The sequence below is a fragment of the Stegodyphus dumicola genome, chromosome 4 (assembly GCF_044657685.1).
Source record: "Stegodyphus dumicola isolate Sdum_Otavi_A_Nest chromosome 4, ASM4465768v1".
Lineage (NCBI taxonomy): Eukaryota > Metazoa > Arthropoda > Arachnida > Araneae > Eresidae > Stegodyphus > Stegodyphus dumicola.
The window spans coordinates 226,747,731-226,768,071 of record NC_140771.1 but is presented as its reverse complement, the minus strand read 5'-3'; the positions used below and the strand labels follow the sequence as shown (position 1 = coordinate 226,768,071).

Sequence of the window (20,341 nt, the reverse complement as noted above, 5' to 3'; positions counted from 1 at the left end):
CATGTAGAAAATTTTTTCTTCACTAATTTCTCTGCTAACCCCCCTTTTTTCATGTTACCTAGGCTACAGATTGGAATTAATAATAGCATTCAATTCATGGATATTCTAATCTTTTTAAGAACTGGTAATACTCTTTGTACTATGGTATACCATACATTAACTAACAACCAACAATAGTTCCATATGATTCTTCTTTACTTCCCTCCTATAAGTGCTAAAAAAATTCTGTCCAATTGGAATGAATATAAGTACACCTTACAATGAACATTTCAGAATAGTCAGTGAAAGTGAAAGCACTTTGGTTTGACATATTAAACAATTTTTTCTTTGATCCATTTCCTGACTTTTGGATCCTAGTATCACACAGATCACATCAGAATCCATTAAAAATGGGCAAGCCTGTAAATGCTAACTTCCACCTTCCTGATTATTATTAATTGAGAATGAATGTATGAAGGGGCCAAGATGACTTGCAGTAGAATGAGTTGCATGAAATATTAAATTTTTTGAAAACCCCATAAAATTTAAAACAGTGAAAGAGAGTGAAAGACAATGATGATTGGAACAGTGGTTCGTCTTCTTCTGTTACAAGGTGATCTTCTCTTTATGTTCTGCTGTTGCCTGAGAAGGAATACTGGATGTGGATGATAACAATCATGACACATTTCTCATTCTCTCCAAATCCACAGAGAGAAACTGTCTAACCATGCCTTTATTAGTTTATATTTATTTCTGTTTCTTCCCGAATGAGGGAAAATGTGATAAGATAGGGAAAAAACCATTAGTTGACTGAGATGGATACTTGAAACTTGTCAGGAAATATCTTCTCGGCCAGAGAAGAAAATTGTATTAGAGAAAAAACACACACTTTACGTTCTTCCATTTAATAAATGATGTATTACATCTTTCCTTTTTTTATATTCCTATATTGTCTTCCATTTAAAAGAATTGATTTGACCATCATGTATAAATAATAATAATAAAAAAGTAATCTTTCTTTTTTTAATAAACAATAAATAATCACCTGACTTTGACAATAAAATTAATAACAATAAATACAACTTAACAATAAAATTAATAGACAAACTTCTGTAGTTAATTTTGAAAATATAAAGTTGCTACTGATGCAAGAATCAAAGAAAAGTAAATTCACTGGAGTATTTTCATGCTCTCCCATAACCCTGCACATCTGTTCAGTTTTCAAAAGATCCAGATATAAGTTAGCCATAAACCCCAGCCCCACCCATCTGGAAAGTGCTAAGCACAGAAAGAAAAAAAAGAAAGAAAGAAAGAAAGAAGCCAGCAAAACAGATACATTCATTAGATGTGTACATCAGCCCCACTTGAGTCGAAGATAAAAATATGGAAATTCATTATATTGGTTTGACATATTAAAAATTATAAATAAGAATTGCTTAGCATAAAAAAGGTATTTACAAACTCTCTCTGCCAACTAATAAAGCAAATCTTTGGTTAAGCACCCTTTGAAACATCCAAACTTGGTAACTGAATGGGAGAAAGCTAAAATCATTGACAAACCCTGGCACAAAAATAGCTTTAAAATTACAGAAATCAACATACAACACTGTCACAATTGAAACTTTCTTCTTAGTGTACCCTACAACAGGATGCCAATACAAATAAATACAGCAACCCTACATGAAACAGAAATAAAAGAAAGAGGATTTAATTGAGCCATTTTTTCTGATAAAGCAGATGACCTACAAACAAAAACTATCATCTTACCAATGTTTCATCTACATGTTATACGTTACATAGATTTCATTCTGTTTAACTTCATTTTAACAGTGCATGCCTCTTCATCCTTCAACATGCTGTAACTAAACTGCTGGCATTCCAAAATGCAACATCATGAAAGAAGCATACAAACAGCATGAAACTTGCATCATGTGCATACCACAATGAAATAGGTAAATGATTACAATTTCAGAGCATGTGCACATCATGGGCAACTACAGCCCCCCTTACAACAAATATTTAAAGGAAGAAAAGACTGTTGTTCTGAATTATGTGAATTGTTCTCTCATGAGATTTGTGTGTTCAGTTTCAGTATGCCCAAAAAAAAAAAAAAAAAACATAAGCATCATTTATGCCTGTTTCTGAGTTCAACTGAGGCAAAATCCTTGTATACAGAGATTGAAGATTTTTTCCTGAGAAACTGGTCATTGTGTCAGGTGTAGCCAAGCAACAGTCATATGAAATATAAAATTGGTAGATGCAGTAGGGAATGATTGATGGATGAGGTAATTGCAACCATCTCGTCACACCATTCTGCAAGAAAACAAGCATATTGTGCATATGGCACTGACGGAGCACAATGCCACATCCACAATAATATTGCTACGCATGAAGTCTATTAACACAACAATGCTTATGTCTGCTTGATGTCATTTACAGTATAAAGGATTGCCCACTAGGAATCCATTTACCTTTAAACCACAAGTATTTGCAATGGTGCACTGAATGATGGAGAAGGAGACACAAATGGTATGATATTGTATTTTCAGGCAAATCATGCTTCTGCCTGCAGTACCACAATGGTCGAATTAGAGTTTGGTGACACCATGCAGAAAGGCTACTCAACTGTTGTGTTATGCATCATCATACAAGTCATGCACCGAGTGCTATGGTGTGGAGTGGTACTGGATTCCAGTACCCCACCCCCATGCATTATTGGTACACTTACCAGCCAATGCTATATCTCAGGTTTTGCAGTCTGTTTGCCTTCCCTAACTTCAGGATTTGTCTGTGGCCGCATTTCAACAATACATGACTACATATTGCATGTAATGTTCAAGCTTTCTTCTTAGCCAACCATACTGCATTGTTCCTGTTCTATCACCCATAGAACATGTTTGGACAATGACTGGGCAAATGCCTAGCAATGCCATGGCACACTCAGGGGTACACTAGGAAATAAATATGGCTATGTGTGGAAGCAGAATGGAATTTCACTCAAAGCTGATGGCCAGCAGTGTCTAATACATAATTTTTGCCAGCTCCAAAGATTTTTATAGTCTTTTACTTAGAGTAAAAACATACACATTATGTAATATGATTCATATATTCGGCAGTAACAAATTTTTTCCCTTTGAAACCATGCTTTTCTTGAATGCTAATTGAATTTTTTTTTTACATTAACAATAATTAAATGCATTTTTTAAAAATATTTTTACAGTAAAAGTCTGACCATACGGCACTGAACTAAGTGGAATATTTAAAAAGTTTAGATTCTCTCTGAAAAATTAAGCAAATGAAAGACTTATAAAACACAAGAAAAAATGAAAATTGTCACCAAACAGTGCGATTTACTGCCAGTAATGAATAAATGTGAAACAACAAGATAATCATAAGACCTTTAATTTGGTTTTACCTACACCAGATTATTTTTCGATATGCTGGTTTAGTTTCTGTGAAGAAGGATATACATTAACTGCTATGCATTTGCTTTTCTCTCATATTTTGAAATAAAAATGATTAAAATTTGAAATGTGCCCACAGAACAGCATACAATGGAATGTTTTCAAAATTATGAGATCCTGGTATCAAGAAAAATACGTTAGCACAGAGTACAATACAAAATTTGTATTTGAAAATGGATAAACAATGTGAAGTAACATGAAAAATTATGACAGAGAATTTCAATTTTGGATATGCTATATGTATAAACTTGAATGAAACTTCTGCAAGAATGAAAAGTGCAAAAACTGTTGAATTTCACAGTGGTGGGATTTTATAATCAGATAAAACATTTTACTTTCATATGTTTAAGGCCATGAAAATATGCTGACTTTTATGCTTTTTTTATATATATATATAAATTTTCTATAATATAGACTTTTGATATTCAAACTAATAACAAATAAGATAACTGTTTTTATAAATTTAGAAATTTTTTCTTCCATTCATTTCACTTTTTAACATCAAACTGCATTTTTTACAAGCTCAACCATCTGGAATCTTCATATATCTACCATTTGAAATTTCCAAACTTTTTCAGATAATTGAGCTTTTACTATATTGATTATTTTTACCTAAATGAGTCAAATGTTTAAGTTCACCACATACAGTATTTACAACATAAATTAGACAATTAAAAATAACTGAGATAAACAGTTAAAAAGTGTTCTTTAACTTACAATTGCAGATACCATATTTTCTTTGTCGATTGATGTAATAGTGTCTTTCATTGAAGCAATAAGGTCACTAAGAATATCTGCCATACTGCGCTTCTCTCCATTGGAAATACTGTTTTCTATGGCGTTATTTACATGAGATGACTTAGTAAGGTAAAAGGAAGCTGCTACTATTCTAACTACTAAATTTCGAATTTTTAGCCACCAAATCTGAAACGAAAAAATTCCATAAATTAATAAGTAAGAAAAAATTAATAAGTACTACTATTATAAAGCAAGTAAAAAGAAATGATAATTAAATACCTGATCTTGAAAAGACTTTTTAATTTGCTCTCCTATTATGTTTCTACAAAAAGAGAAAAAACATTTCTCAATTGCATGTAATAATAATGATTTTTTTTTTTTTTTTTTTTTTTTTTTTTTTTTACAACAAGCACTTAAAAATTTATCAAGAAAACATTTTATTAAATTTAAAGAATTTATAAGGAGAATGAAAAGATGAATTTTTAAACATGGTAACTTAAAACAGTATTTAATTCAAAATAGTACTCTGAGGGTAATCATAAATTACATCAATAATTTTATGGAAAAAAAATTTAATTTAGCTTTGTTATTATAAATGCGCTACACCTTGTCTGATGATTTGTAAAGATGTGTTAATTATATACTGTCTGTTTAGTATCAAACAATTTTCATCTAACTGCATCTTTAATTCCTTGGTTATATAAATTGAGAGATATAGAACAATCATAGAAAAATTATACAATAACCAAAATATGGTGCCAAGGAAATTAAAAAAAGTAAAAATGTAATTTAGTTATTACCAGTTGGCAAAGTTCATGTGCTGTGGAACAGAAGTAATCTCTTATACTACAGATATGTCATAGTTCCCAACTTTAAAATATTAAAAAGAATGGCAGGTTTACACAGCGTGGCAACACCTTAACACTCAACTTAATCTTACATTAGTGCCCTCTATTTATAAAGTTAGAACAAACACACTACTTTACATCACTTAGTTTGGCATCCTGCTCTACTATCCAAATACAAATATAGTTGCTAAATTAAGACTTACTATTTACTTGCCTTTTTAGTAGTATTATTTACATATTTTTTATACATAGTATCTAGTTTCTTTTTGATTTATATGCATAATTCCTGTCAGGGAAGTTTTTTGTAGGCAAGAGTTTCTAAATTACTTTGGTTTTCTACTTTATTGACTTTTATTTTAATTCTAGTCTTTACATACTAATTTCTCAAAATTCTGCTTGTTTAAATTTCTTTTTAGTAATTCACAACATTTGGTTTTACTTTTGGTTTTGATTTTTCCTTTTACCCTTGCCTACATGGATGATGAAACACGAATTGAATAATTGAAGAGTTAGGTTTGGAGGTAACTTCCCCTTCATAAGTCTGTCTCCTGCCTGCTAACAATTATTCACTTATGCATTTTTATAAATTTTTAGGATTAAAAAATTTATTGGAATTATATATTCATAGATTTTGATATTGCACTTGATTAAATATGCTTTCAAAATTTAAATGATATTGTAGATTAGTTCGCAGCAATAATTAATCATTTATTTGTAATTCAATTTCATTTAAAATTTAATTAACTTTAAATTTGCTTTTTATGAATAGAGAATGTTTGTTAAATTCAAATTTCATTCCTTGCAGCAATGGCGCAAGAGAATTATTTAAATTTAATTTAACTTTATTCTTTTGAAACAATTTTGTATTTAATTAGATATTATAAATTTTATGTTCTTTGCATGACTTCACTTTGTAGTTTTCTTACATGGAAAATTATTAGAAATGAGGGAATGGAATTTGCCTAATTTAAGCTTCATTAATTCATTTGGAAGAAAGTTGCATGGTCTGACAAATGACATTTTCTGCTTCATCAATAATGATGGGCATGTGCTAATATGCCGATTTCCTAGTGAAACCCTGGCTCCCGAATGCACAGTTGGACGGAGACAAGCTGGTGGCAGGGGTATTATGGAGTGGGCAACATTTCCATGGAGCACATTAGGACCCATAATCGCCATAGAACAAACCCTGATGTCTGTGTGCTACATGAACATCCTTGTAGACCAGGTTCATAAATTCATGACAACAGTACTTCCGGCGAAGGATGGCGTTTTTCAACAGGATAATACACCACGTCGTATGGGTCAAATAGTCAGGGTGTGGTTCGAGGAAAATTCCAGTGAATTTCAAGTGATATATTGGCCTCCAAATTAACCAGACATTAACCCAATAGAGCATTTGTTGTCCCACCAGGAAAACCAAATTTGTGCTGCCATGCTATTCCCTCGCAATGTGCGGGAATTACTGGACCAATTGGTGAGCGCTTGGTACCAGATACCTTAGACTATGTATCAGCACCTTGAGGAGTCAATGCCACATCAGGTACTGAGAGTTTTGAGGGATAAAGGAGGTTCTACATGTTATTAAAAGCGTGGTCATAATGTAATGGCTTTTCAGTGTATATATAAAGTACATCTCCCATTAGTATCTTTTTGTGTTTCAGTTGATAATATCTTATCAAAGTTGAAATCAGGCGAGGAAAAAGATATTGAAACAAAAATGATTAAAGAAATTTTTAAAATTTCTAGTTATGAAGATTATTGCGTCAAAAATGGAATTTTTAATCCAAAGGAACATTAGCCCAGAAGAGTTATTTGTCTCGAAATGGCATTTAGCCCAGAAGAGTTATTTGTCTCAAAATGGCATTTTGTGTCAGTTCACTGTAAATAGCATATACTTTTTAAATTATAGCCACCAAATATTATGACCCTACACTATGTTTAAACAAATTAAATAATGAATTTGCATGAATGTATGTATGTTTCTTACATTGTGAAGAAACCACGCTGCCTAAAAGACATCAAATTTTGAATAACAGAAACATGGGCACCTTGAAGCCAGAATTTTGAATCTATCTTACTATCTATTTCATATTTTGTAAAACTTTAACGGACTTTTGATTAACAAACTTAACAATTTCAAAGCGAGCAATGGCAACAAAAGCACCGGAAAAACATTTTTTTCCCCCAGTGCACGAGACTGTCTATCAGAAATTAAAGATATGCTGTTTTTAAATATATAGTGATATTGCTGTTAAATTTAATTTTATGTGGTTTAAGTGCAAAGAACATGATATTTAATAAATAAAGGTAATGCACAAAACATAAAAAAAACTCCACTCCTTTGGACGTAATATAAAATCTTAATCAGATTTTTAGCTCATAGAGGTAGTAGCACAGAAGGATTATTAGCTTCAAAACAGCATTTTGTGGCATTTCACTATAAATGGTGAATCACTTCTAAAATTGTTGCCACCAAATAGCATCACTCTAAATTATATTTAAAGAAATTAAATAATGAAGAATCTGCATGAATGTGTGTTTCTCACATTGTGAAAAAAAAAATTATTTGTACCTAGAGCCATTAAATTTTGAATAATATAATCCTCCACCCAAATGCCTGAATTTTGAATTTGTTTTATTATCTATTTCATATTTTGTAAAACTCTGATGACTTTCTGAGTGACAAACTCAAGGATTTTAAAGCGAATAATGGCAACATTATATGGAAAAATTTTTTTTTTATCTCCAGCGAGTGAGACTATCTATTGGAAATTGTAAGGGTATGCTGTTTTTAAATATTTTGTGACTGTTGAACTGAATTTTATGTGGTTTAAGTGGAAAGAACATGATATTTAATTAATACAGTACAAAATCTTTAATCTGGACTTGTCGGGACTTCGGCGATTCCGGATTAGGGGTTTTTCCAGATTATAGATCATCATTTTAAATCTGGTAAGATGGCATGCAGAAATTATAAAATTAAAAATATGAAACCGTAATTTATGAAATAAAGAGCAACTTAAAGGGTATCAAAATTTACAAAAAAAAAAAAAAAAAAAAAAAAAAAAAAGAGCTTAATATTTATTTGTTTATTTTATTAAACATTTCTTTCAGTGTAAGTTGTAAGTTGCTTCGTTTTTTGTGCTAATACTTTCTCTTTAATTCTATAAACAGACATAATTTTGTGTTCAGTTCCACTGTTCAAGTCCTGTAATTACTGTGTCGAGAATACCGACTAACTTGTCAATCAAAATTTTTTCGTTTTCAATAACCTCTCTGTCACTTTCTTCATTATCGGAAGCAGTACATCGAAACATGCTTTCTCTTTATAGATCCTTTGGCAGCAGCAGAATTGGAAACTCTTTTTGACATAATTGAAAATTCAAGTTTACTTTTTATAAAATTGCTCTAACAGTCTGCAAAAAATAATCAGCCAGATCCAATTAGAAGATTAAGGAACAATGCAATCTGCAACATTAACTGAAATAGATAATTAGATAATTTTAGCCTAGCTTATACCATCCGTTATATATTAAACGTGCATGTGTAGACGTATTATGCGCATGCGTAAATGCATAAAGTTTGTAGCTTTGAGGTCTGGATTATAGATCATTCCGGATTATGGACGTCCCGATTAAAGACTTTGTACTGTAAAGGTAGCACACAAAACAACAAGAATCAGCGTGATATTTGTAAATTTTGCAGGGTTTTGATGGTTTAGCTGCGGAACCATCTCCCTCAGCTGCCTAAGTGCAAATGAACAAGATAAGATAAGAATGGCTGAGCAGGAGTTAAGCTATTGGTGCCATTTATTGATGAGACAAGAAAACTAAAACATAATTTCCTGAAAGTAAAGATCGATTGGAGTTAGGGTTAACTAGAATAGAAAGATTTTTTTGAATGTGAAATGTCTCTAGAAAATCTAATTCACTAATGGAAGTTTTTTTTAAAAAATATTTTTGGCTGCAGAAAAAATGGAAAGTGTCATTTTCAAACCAACAGTGCTGGGCAACAGGGGATTTCTGTGCTTTCTAACATATGCCTCATGTTCTTTAAAGGAAAATTTTAAGCTCTCTTAGTTTGACTGAAGTAAATTAAACAATGCTGGCAAGGAATCCTATAAATACCCCAGGAATTCATAGGCGAAATGGAGTCCTTAAATATGGAACTGGGAATTTTATTCATAGGAGGAAAAAATGACACAAAAGCTGAACTTCTGTAAAATATGTGCAATTTTATAGCTAATCCATCGATTAGTATCCAGTAGATCTTAGTAATTCTTGAGTCACCTGGTAGATCTTAGCACTTATTGATACATTTACTAAATTTGTATGGATTTATCCTAAGAAGCACACAACACTGCTGAAGTTATAGCTAACTTGGAGTCCTTCTGAAATAATCTCAGATATAGGTACAGCATTTACATTGAGCGAATTTGCTGATTACTGTTTTAAAGAGAACACTAAACATCATTTGATTGCTACCAGCCTGCCAATAATCAAGTCGAATGTATCAACCAGACTATCATACTAGTTCTTTCACAGTTACCTTTAGAAAATCCAACTCAATCATGCAAACATACAAATGAACAGCAGCTGACTATTAAGTTGACATATCAGCAAAGTATCAAACACCACACCCTTTGAATTGCTCTTTAGTACCAAAAGATAAATGCTAAAGGGACTGACAAGTTGATTGAAATGACTGAACCTGAATTTCAAGCAAATTTTGAAGCTAAAAGAGATGAACTTAGAAAACATGCAAAGCAAGAGCTATTTAAAATTAAAAAAGAAAACAAGAAAACATATAATTTAAGAAGAGAAACGAGATCTTACAAAGTCCAAGATTTGGTAGCTATCCAAAGAACACAGTTTTGGGAGCACTTGAAATTAAAACAAAATATCTTGGACCATGCAGAATAATTAAAGTTAAAGAAGGGAACACGTACTATGCAGTCAAAGAAGGAAATCATAAAGGTCCCAACCATATGACGATGAGCACTGGAATCTCTAAAATAATTGCTAAAACTACTGTAGAGAAAAGAAGATTTGAGAAAATTAAAGAAGTAAAACGTATATATATATATATATTAAAAAAAAAAAAAAAGGAGAGAGAGAGAATGACACTTCAGACAAAAGGAAAGATGCCTAAAGATGAATGAAAAGATTTTTAAAGAGGAAGGAGCTGCAGTTAAAGACATTAACTACTGTTTCTATTGCAAATGAAGCCTGAAAGTGATTTTGCCTTATTTGGTCATTCTTGAAGCTTAAAGATGATCAAGGTTTAAAGATGTTTAACCTTTATTTTTTGACACGCTATTATATTTTATGTTTTGCTTTGTACTTTTCTTTGTCTTTGATGTCTCTTGGAGGACCAGATGAGTGCAGAAAGGCCGATGTTGAGAAGGTGGCGCCGATGTTGAATGCCAGAATGCACTAAGCTGCACCTTGTGAAAATTCGATCCGACATGTTCAGCTGGCAGTTTAACAAGAGACATATTGAAAGGAAGACAATGATTGTATTCTGTTAAAGAAGTGCTTTAATTCTGTTAAAGGTTTATTGTAATCGTGAAAAATGAGAATATGTCTTGATGTAATTAAATGTGTTGTCCAATATAAAGAAATTCCTTAAATGTTTCTACCACCCAAACAACAAAGCACTACAGAACAAATTTACTTTTCATAGAATTATACTCAAACTTCTTGATTACCAAAAAATAATCAAATTCTTATTTCTTACTTCTAATAATTAGCTTGTTAAAACACTATTTGAAATCAGATATTTAAGTTACACGCAGTGAAAAACAAATATTTCACATGCAGATAACTTTCACGTGAATTCTGCCATCACACATCAAATCCAGGATAATTTTTTTTTTCTGTTTTATATCTTGAGACTACTAATCAAAGAAGACTGATCTCTCAACACAATTGAGAGTACACAATACTAGAGTATTATTTTAGAATAAGAACTTTAAGGTCATTTTGCCACTTGCTTTGTCTGGTAACCATGATAATGACCATTGTGGAAGTCCTCTAATTAGCTAAAATATCTTTCATGTGGTGACAGCACACACTCTGACTGTACATAAGAGAGAGATGTTTTGACTTTGAAGTGCCTATTTAAAAGAAAAACACTATAAAAAGATAGAAGAAAAAAACATACTTTTCCTTTTCAGTTTGCATCCTATATATCAACACATCACGGTTATCAGTTAAATCCTCAGTAGGTCTGTGATCTAAAACAAAGAACAATAATTAAATCCTGATATATTTTATAGAGTATTATCATAAACAAATAGTTTTCTACACTAACCTTTTTCAGGATCAATTTCCATACTTGATATTGTTTTTTCTGTTTCTTGGTAACTATAAAATAAACAGGAATTTTAAACATTTGAATGCACTACTTTTGGTCAATACATTGCAAAATTTGTGTCTTGACTCCCATAAGATTGACACTATGATTTTTTAAATCTACACATTAGTATCAGTAAATTATAAATTAAACAATCAGAACTTTCTCATTAATAGAAATACATCACAAGCAGTTGTTAAAATCTCTCAATACTGGCCCAAAGCATATTTTGGAGTCATTCTTTTCCCCCATTTACCAAAAGTATGGAGTTCAAAGCGAAGTTTTTATTACTGCGGTCAGATTCAAAGTATTTCAAAAATCTTTCAATTACTGTGAAGAAAATCATAAAAAACTTAGGATTTGCTCAGAATATGATAAGGTTAGTTTGATAGCTTCTAAAGAAACCTATTACAGTGGACATTCTAAAATTTAGCCTTTGAATTTTCTGGAAACATAACACAATAACATAAGAAAATAATACTGAAAAATACTTCCACTGATTTGAAACTTCTTGAATTTTTCTTATAAACGCTATTAAATTTCTAAACTGACTGAAGCAAAAAAAAAAAAAAAAATTAATTGAAGGAAATTATATAACCTTGCTAGTAAAACTCACATAGCTTAAATCTTTTTGAGTAGCTCAACTCTGAGCATCTTTATCACAGCCAATCTGAACTATAAGCAACAACAACTCAATAACAAATTCACTAAGATCACTCATTGCATATTCAATTTCTGAATCAAAACAGGATTCATACTAAAGTTGGGTTGGGAAATTTTGCCTTACGCATTGCCTAGATCTTTCACTAATAGACTGCCACCTGAATTCTTTGCTAAGATGTATACAAATACAGATAGGATACAAAGCCTGCTTGAACACTAGCTGAAAGTTGCTGAGACAGATGATTCTTGCTTTTCTTAATAACCAACTTTTGACAAAATAAGCATTACAGTATGTTCCTATGGCAGCCAAAATCCTCCCAGAAAAACTAATACAACATATTACTTCTAAAATGCTAAAAAGTTTTTACATTAACAATAAATTACATTATTTAGTTAATTAAAAAAGTATTAATAAAAGGTAAAATACCTTTTTGTTTCCAATAATAAATCTAATATCATTCTTTCAACTGTGGCTATAGCATACTGAAATGAATTATTAACTTGCTCTCTGAACTTAACAAGCTCCGGAATCTAATAAAGGAGGAGGAGGAAAAGGCTTTATTAAGGAATAAAATTATATTTAATGGTTATAAAAGATACTCTAATTTTATCAACACTATTACTAAAGAGGATATTATTTTACACATTTATAAAAATCAAAAGACACAAAAATAACAGAAGTAATCCCCCCCCCCCGATATATATGGTAATTCATTTTATCTCATGTAAGAAATTTAGGCTTAGTGGGACAAAGTATGTTAGGAAACAAAACATAGATTATCTTTTTTTTTTTACATTCCTGAGAACAACAGTTATGTAAAATAACAGGAATGTAAAAAATCCTGAGGAAATCTCACAGGATTGAATGGCATCAATCCTGGATCATTGAAAAAAGGTTCAGATTGAGAAGGGGGGTAATTTCTTAAAAAAAAAAAAAAAAAAAAAAAAAAAAAAGGAAAAAAGAAAGAAAGAAGACGATGACAAGAATTTTATTAGATTGGAAAGGATGAAAAAAGATGCTGTGGAAAGAGGTACTTCAAGACTTTTATAGATTTTTTTTACTCTATAAATTGAATTTTTTTTTGGCCATATCACAAAACACTATTACATTCATTTTACACAAGTTCTAGTAAATGAATTCCATGCCTTATGCTTGTGCAATAAAAATGTACATTATGATTCTGTTTTTATAATTATTTTCATTTCAAATTCAGGATGCTGTTCCAAAGATTACTGATTTCCAACATATGGTCTGTAGATCACTAGATGGTACATTAGGATATGAAAAGTGGTCCATGACCCCTATTAAGGAGGGGACTTTTCAGAATACCTTCTTCTTACTTCATAACAATGTTTTGTTCCAAAAACAATAATATATGGCAGTACAAGTAAATGATGTCCTGGTAACCTCCTGATTTCTCTGGCACTCTGTCTAATCAAACATATTTGCGATCATTAAGCACTTTCTATACAAAGGCACTGATAATGGCAATTAAGGACCATATATCAGAACTTATTTGATCAACTTACTAAATTCTAAACAGAGAAAAAAGAAAATTTAAAGAAAACTAAGCACAAAAAGGCTCAATTTATAACATCTTAAAAAGCATTAGTCATTTCAACTAAGATTTTATAAGTAACTGGAAAAAAAAAAAAAAAAAAAAAAAAAAAACACCACCACCATAATATGGCAATAATTTTGTTATAATATGGCATAAATTTTTGTTTCATGAAAGCTATGGAAGAAATATTGGAAAAGCAAATCAAAAAGAAAACAAAAGGCACTCAGTTAGCTTATAAAAGTTTTGAAAAGCAGTTCCTCAATAAAATAAAAATAATAATAAATCATCTTATTTCACTTTGCAATATAATCAAAAGTCTTTAATCCGGACTCGTCGGGACTTCGGCGATTCCAGATTATCGATTTTTCCGGATTATAGATCATCAGTTTAAATCTGGTAAGATGGCATGCAGAAATTATAAAATTAAATATATGAAACTGTAATTTATGAAATAAAGAACAATTATGGATCTAAAGAGTATCAAAATTTGCAAAAAGAAAGCTTAATATTTATTTGTTTACTTTATTAAACATTTCTTTCAACGCGCACATGCGTAAAGCATACATTACGCATAGTCGAAATTAGAAAATTGCAACAGAAAACTATTTGATGTGTATTCGTGATATTTATAATGAATTTGATTTAAATCATATCAAAGACAGAGTACATTGAGATGAAATACTACATTTAGTAATGAACTATAAGTTGATTGATAAACAGATTTCGGAATGGTTAGAGAAACAAAGGATATGACTTTATCCATTTTTTGCAGCAATTCCACTTTTTGTTTGATGGACATTGAAACATGCTTTCGCTTTCTAGATCCTTTCGCAGTATCCAGCATCGGAAATTTTATTTGACATAATCGAAAATTCTATTTGACATAACTGAAAGTTCAAGCTTACTTTTATAAAATTGCTCTAACAGTCTGCAAAAAATAATAAGCCAGATCCAATTCGAAGATTAAGGAACAACGCAATCTGTAACATTAACTGAAATAGATAATTAGATAATTTTAGCTTAAATGCGCATTGTAAACGTATTATGCACATGCGTACACGCATATGCGCATGCGTAAAGGTATTATGCATATGCGCATGATTGAATGCATTATGCGTTCACACATGCGCAGAAAGTTTGTAGCTTTGAGGTCCGGATTAACGACTTTTGACTATATAAACCAATATTTCATGTGATGCCACCAGCTTATTTTTATCTAATTTTTAGATGATGAAAACATTACCAAAAAAGAATTATTATTGCAAAAACTTGAAAGGAAACAGATATTATAAATATAGCAAGCATTTCAAGATGCATTATATTATATTGGAGAAGCTTGCCAGCTTCTGTATAGATGGATTTCTTTATGTGTTGGAATTACACTGAGGTTTCCCAAGATAGTGAAATAAAAAAAAAAAAAAAAAAAAAAAAAAAAAAAAAAAAAAAAACAGGCTCAACACTGATGATGCATAGTTTCACAAAGGAAAGCATTAGCTTTGAAAACATTGTCAGACAATTTAGCTATGTAACAAACCTTTTTAGAGGTAAATTTCCTCAAAAACAGTGAATTTAATAAGCAAATTTAAAAAAAAAAAGTGCCAATTTCGATTCTCAAAATAAAATGTTATTTTTTTTACATAGAAGTTTGTTGATTTTTAAAAGGATGTTGGAATGCTTGTATAAACTAAAGCCGAAAATAATATTTTTTTTTTTAAGTGAGGAAGAAATGAATGAAGTTCTGAAGCAATTTCGTGGCTCAAAATTCAAGATTTAATAGGCATACCAAGTGTTTCTCCCTACATTTAAATAATAAATTTTTACAAGTAGCTTTTAGGTTCCAAATATAAAGGCATCATAACAATTCTGTTTGAAGGTTGTTTATTTATTTGTAAAACAGAGCTGTGGGTATATAATTTCAAGTATAAGAATAAGAAGGTAAGAATTTACTTTAACAAATTCTTATGTTATTAGTTAAAACAAAAATGAAGCAGGTAATAAATCTGATAAATGCAACTTATATATAAGGAAGCTGAAGATGCAGAAGACAAGTTTATTATTGCCAATGGTCAGAGCAGTCCTAAAGGCTGGGAATCACAATGATGATAATCTGTGAAGATTCACTTTAATCATAACAAAAAAGACTTAACTTACAACTAAAAAAAGAAGATATAAGAAAAATAAGAAAAGAATAAAATATAATAAGAAAAATAAGAAAAGAATAAAATATAATAAGAAAAATATTTCTTTTCACCCTTTTCCTAAGGTTAATAAATAACTACCTAAATAACTATCACATACTTTTCAGAAAGAAATAGCAATTATTAATGTTTACAATGACATATTCAAAGGAAAGAACATTACATTTAGTTGCACACATTGCACACACTTTCAGTGTATGTTTTAAAAATTTTTGATTCATAATAATAATGTTAAACGTATCCACAGATAGGAACATTTGTGTAGGTACAAAGAGAATTTGTGAAATTATAATTGAGTTTGGAAGACAAAAAGTAAAATAAAAAAGTACATTCCTGACTTTTAACATGCTAATTATTCAAGCCTTCCCTTCAGATATCATAAACACCATTCCCCTGTCAACATTCGGTATATAAAATTGGGAGGGTGAAGTTGAAAATGTGCGAGTAAGTATGGCAAACATTAAAACAATAAAAATACAGTTAAATAAATAATTTGCAGAACAGAATTCAGCAAATCTTGAATAACTTACCTTGGTAAAAGAACCAAATTTATAGCACGATATTAAATAATCCACGGTCTGTAAGAAAACCAATTTTATAATTTAGCTGTGGAGACTATGGGGAAAAAAATATTTTATACAAATATATTTAAAAAACACATTTATTTTTTGCTGGTTTACCAACATATTGATTTTGATAAATATTTATGAATTATTCAACAATTTTTTTAACTCCTTTACAATCAGTTGTTAAAATACAGGCTAATACATAAACCAAAAATTATTTTCATTGCATGAAAACATACAAAGAATTTCTGTCATCAAGAACTAAACATAAATTGGATGCTTTTTTTTTTTTAATATTTACTTCTAAAAAGATAACTCAAAATAAAATAGTTGAGAAAACTATTACAAAAAAGTACTCATAATCAGTATATAAATTATGCTACAATAATAAATAAAATGCTTATAAAAAAGAACAAAACACAATAATGATTTTAATGAGCCCAGCTAGTGTCATTTCACAGGTCCAGTTAATAATTGATAACAACAGAGATGAAGAACTGTATTTATTGTTTAAATTGCTCAGTTTTGTTAATCACTAACAAACAAATTAAATTTGAAGGAAAAATAAAATATCTTATGCTTTTCTCAATAGGGGCATGGAAGATAAAAATATTTTATTTTGGGCAGTGGCAACATATTTCTTTTACAAGGTTCATAGCCACATTTTAGTTAAAAAAATAAGCACCTATAAGCACTTTTCAAGCACGTTTTAAGGAAAAAATAAGCACTTGTCTAATTACATTATACACAAATGCATAACCTTAAAAGAAAAATTAGACTTGTAATTTAAAATATGAGCAATGCAATATTTATTAAGAAAATGAGCATTAGCTCAACCACGGAAAACAATTTTTTTTTTTTTTTTAGTTTAAATGACAGTTCAATTTACAGAATTAGTTTACAATGAGAGGAAAAAACTATGCAGAACTAAACTATATTAAAAGATTTAATGATGAAATTTCAGTTCAAAATATAGAAAATAAATAATAATAAGCCATATTAATTGTATTCATTTGGCACCTAATAATAAATACAATTTATTTTTCCACTCATATTAATATTTAAATAATTTAACTTAAATCAAAATTCTGAACATTTTCTAAATTTTCATTGCATAACAGTTTTCCCTTAACATATATTCCAAGCAAAGTAATATAAGTAAAAAAGAGACACATTTCTGAAATCAGAAGACGTGTAATTGCTTCATGCAGTCTCCTTTAACAGTGAAAGCTTAACTAACCCGCATACTCGGAAATAGCCGAATATTCCGGATAGTAACTGGAAAAAGAGGAGTGGGGGAGATTGTAGCCGTTCTTTAGATTTCTTGTTTGACATTTCGATATGTGCATCATATAAAAATAGACCAACGGAGCTGAGAAATATTCTGATTAGAAAGCACAGTAAAACTCTTTTAAGTGTTCATAAACAAATCTCAGAGTGAACATCAAAATTAATTATCTCTGAAAAATACCGCAAACGTTATTGCACAATACGTGCGGCATAATTCTTACACGTGATATTATGCAATCGGAATCCACAGCTGCCGGTATTCGGAGAATAAAGAACTAAATAAAGGAAAAGAGACTTACTAATCAGGGGTGTTTCTGATTCTAATTTTCAACAGACTGCGTTAAATTTCCGGAATAGAATCAATCTTTGCTTGGGTTGGGTAGACGGCAAAAACTTTTACTGATATTCAATCCAGATTGGACAGTGACAAAAAAAAAAAAAAAAAAGTCAGCTGCTTCAATATTAGAGATTTTGCGGAGAAAGGGGAGAACCTCCCAATCTCCGTACTGTATAATGTAAAATAAATAAATAAATAAATATTTTGACTATTCGATTACTTTCCTTTTATTTAAGCCATTCTGAATATTATTCCCTAGAAAGCTAATCTGTGTAAAAAACACACCCATTTTTGGAAGTTTATCTATACTTCAGCAGTTACTGCAACTATATTATTATAAATATTCATGCATATGCTCATAATATAATATAAGCATAACAATCATAATAAACACGAATATGAACTGACCACGTGGAACGAGAATGCAATCTACCACTTTCGCAATTCTTTGACTATAGAACGACGCGCACCATAGGTTACGCTAATGCAGAGAAAGGGGGGAAAAGCAATTTCCGGGAGTATGATTCATCATCTGACGTTGCATATAAGGAAGAAAAGTTGTTTATTTAGTTTCGGCTTTGGTACGGGAAAAGTGTGCGTTCATAAAAAAAAAAAAAAAAAAAAAAAAAAAGCACTAAAAGCAAAAAATAAGCACTAAAAACAAAAAACAACAAAAAAAAAAAAAAAAAAAAGGGGGGGGGGCTTTAAAGAAAAAGTAAGCACTTATAAGGGCCTTTATATTTTATTTTCAAATATAAGGACTTATAAGCACTTGTAAGGACTGCTACGAACCCTGTTTTAAATCACAAAGTCTGTTGATAAAATTTGAAAGAAAAATATCTTGCCCTTTGTAGACAAGCAATGCACTTTTTTTTTTTTTTTTTTTTTTTTAATTGCTTAGTTTTCTCATTAAATTTGAAACATAAACATCTTACACTTTGCCAAGTGGCAACACATTCCTTTTAAATTGCTGAGTTTGTTAATAAAAAATCCATTAAATTTTCACGAAAACTGAAATAAATAAAAACAAATTCAAAATTAGAGTTTTTGAGGTGCACATGCTCAGGTTAAGGGTTGTTTTTGATGTGCACATGCTCAGGTTAAGGGTTATTTACATTAAACATTTCATGGCTACAGGTGCCCCCATTTTTTCATAATGCAAGGAATATGCATACACTATTTAATAATACAGATGAGTGAAGAGGAAAAACATACTTACGTCTTTATAATTGCCAGTGAAAAAACGAATACTATTAGACAATATTATACTTGCAGTAGAATAAAAAGCACCACACAGTAATGGTTCAACAATTAAATACCTGAAAGTAAATGTAGTATTTTTATATTTTTTCTCCCAAAGTACTATCTTTATAAAAAGGACAGAAAAATCTTTCTTATTACCCTAAAGTTTCTTGCTGGACATGTTTAACATCAATGCTTTCGTACATGCCATAACTAGCTCCAACAGCACCTGCAAACAAAGAAAATTATTATAAAGAATACTTACACATAAAACAAGATGAAGAAATTTGAATTAGAAACATAAATGCTTTACCAATAATGTTGTACATTTTCAGGAGCAGCAATTTTAGCTGAAAATTTGCTGGAGTACTTTTCAAACTTTGTTCAAGTAAGACAATAACTTGAGCAATCAATCTTTCATCCCCTAAATAAATAAAATTTAGCAGCTTCAAAACTCTGATTACATATTCTTAAAAGTTATGACTACTAGCTAAAATACTAATAATTATTAGTGATGGAAATAATAGTTGACTAATTATTAAAAAACAAAATAAATGGTTATTTAGATTCCTTGAAGGCCCTTCACATTTATCAAAAGTTAATAATTTGAATTCCAATCTATTTTCTCCAAAAGCATTTAAAAGCTTCATAGAATAAATAAGATTTTAAAGCCTTCCAGATTGATTTTACTCAACAGATAGTAATACAACTGTCACTCCCTTGTTTAACTATTTAACTTCTTTTGCTTTTTCAGTGATATTTTGCTGTAGTGAAGGGAAAACCCATTTCAGTCTTTCTCAAAATGCATACATATTTCGATAAAATCAATGCCAATCTAAGGTTGAGTATTTCCTTAAATTTCATGTATTAAAGTATATTTATTTTAATACACATTTAGAAATGGATACTAATTTAGTACAATATCATTCCAAAAGAAACAAAAATTTTATCGGCATTTTAATACTCTTCTAGAAGAACATGCATGAAAAGTATTTTTATAAAAACTATTATTAAATTATAGAGAATATTATTTCTGAGTTTGTGGGCAAAACTTAACAAACCCCTTTTGTACATGTGTATTATTCTAATGGAAT

The 20,341-nt window shown here is 30.2% G+C and overlaps 1 protein-coding gene across 1 annotated transcript in view; it reads right to left on the bottom strand.

Moving 5' to 3' along the window:
- The window catches only part of psidin (phagocyte signaling impaired), a 104,004-nt gene that overhangs the window by 35,967 nt on the left and 47,696 nt on the right, over positions 1-20,341 (bottom strand). The window contains exons 14-22 of the mRNA XM_035350986.2: positions 19,561-19,671; positions 19,407-19,476; positions 19,225-19,324; positions 16,343-16,390; positions 12,480-12,583; positions 11,348-11,400; positions 11,198-11,270; positions 4,461-4,503; positions 4,161-4,367 (exon numbers count right to left, since the gene is read on the bottom strand). Of these exons, the coding sequence (XP_035206877.1) occupies positions 4,161-4,367; positions 4,461-4,503; positions 11,198-11,270; positions 11,348-11,400; positions 12,480-12,583; positions 16,343-16,390; positions 19,225-19,324; positions 19,407-19,476; positions 19,561-19,671 (809 nt within the window). The remainder of the gene's footprint in view (positions 1-4,160; positions 4,368-4,460; positions 4,504-11,197; positions 11,271-11,347; positions 11,401-12,479; positions 12,584-16,342; positions 16,391-19,224; positions 19,325-19,406; positions 19,477-19,560; positions 19,672-20,341) is intronic.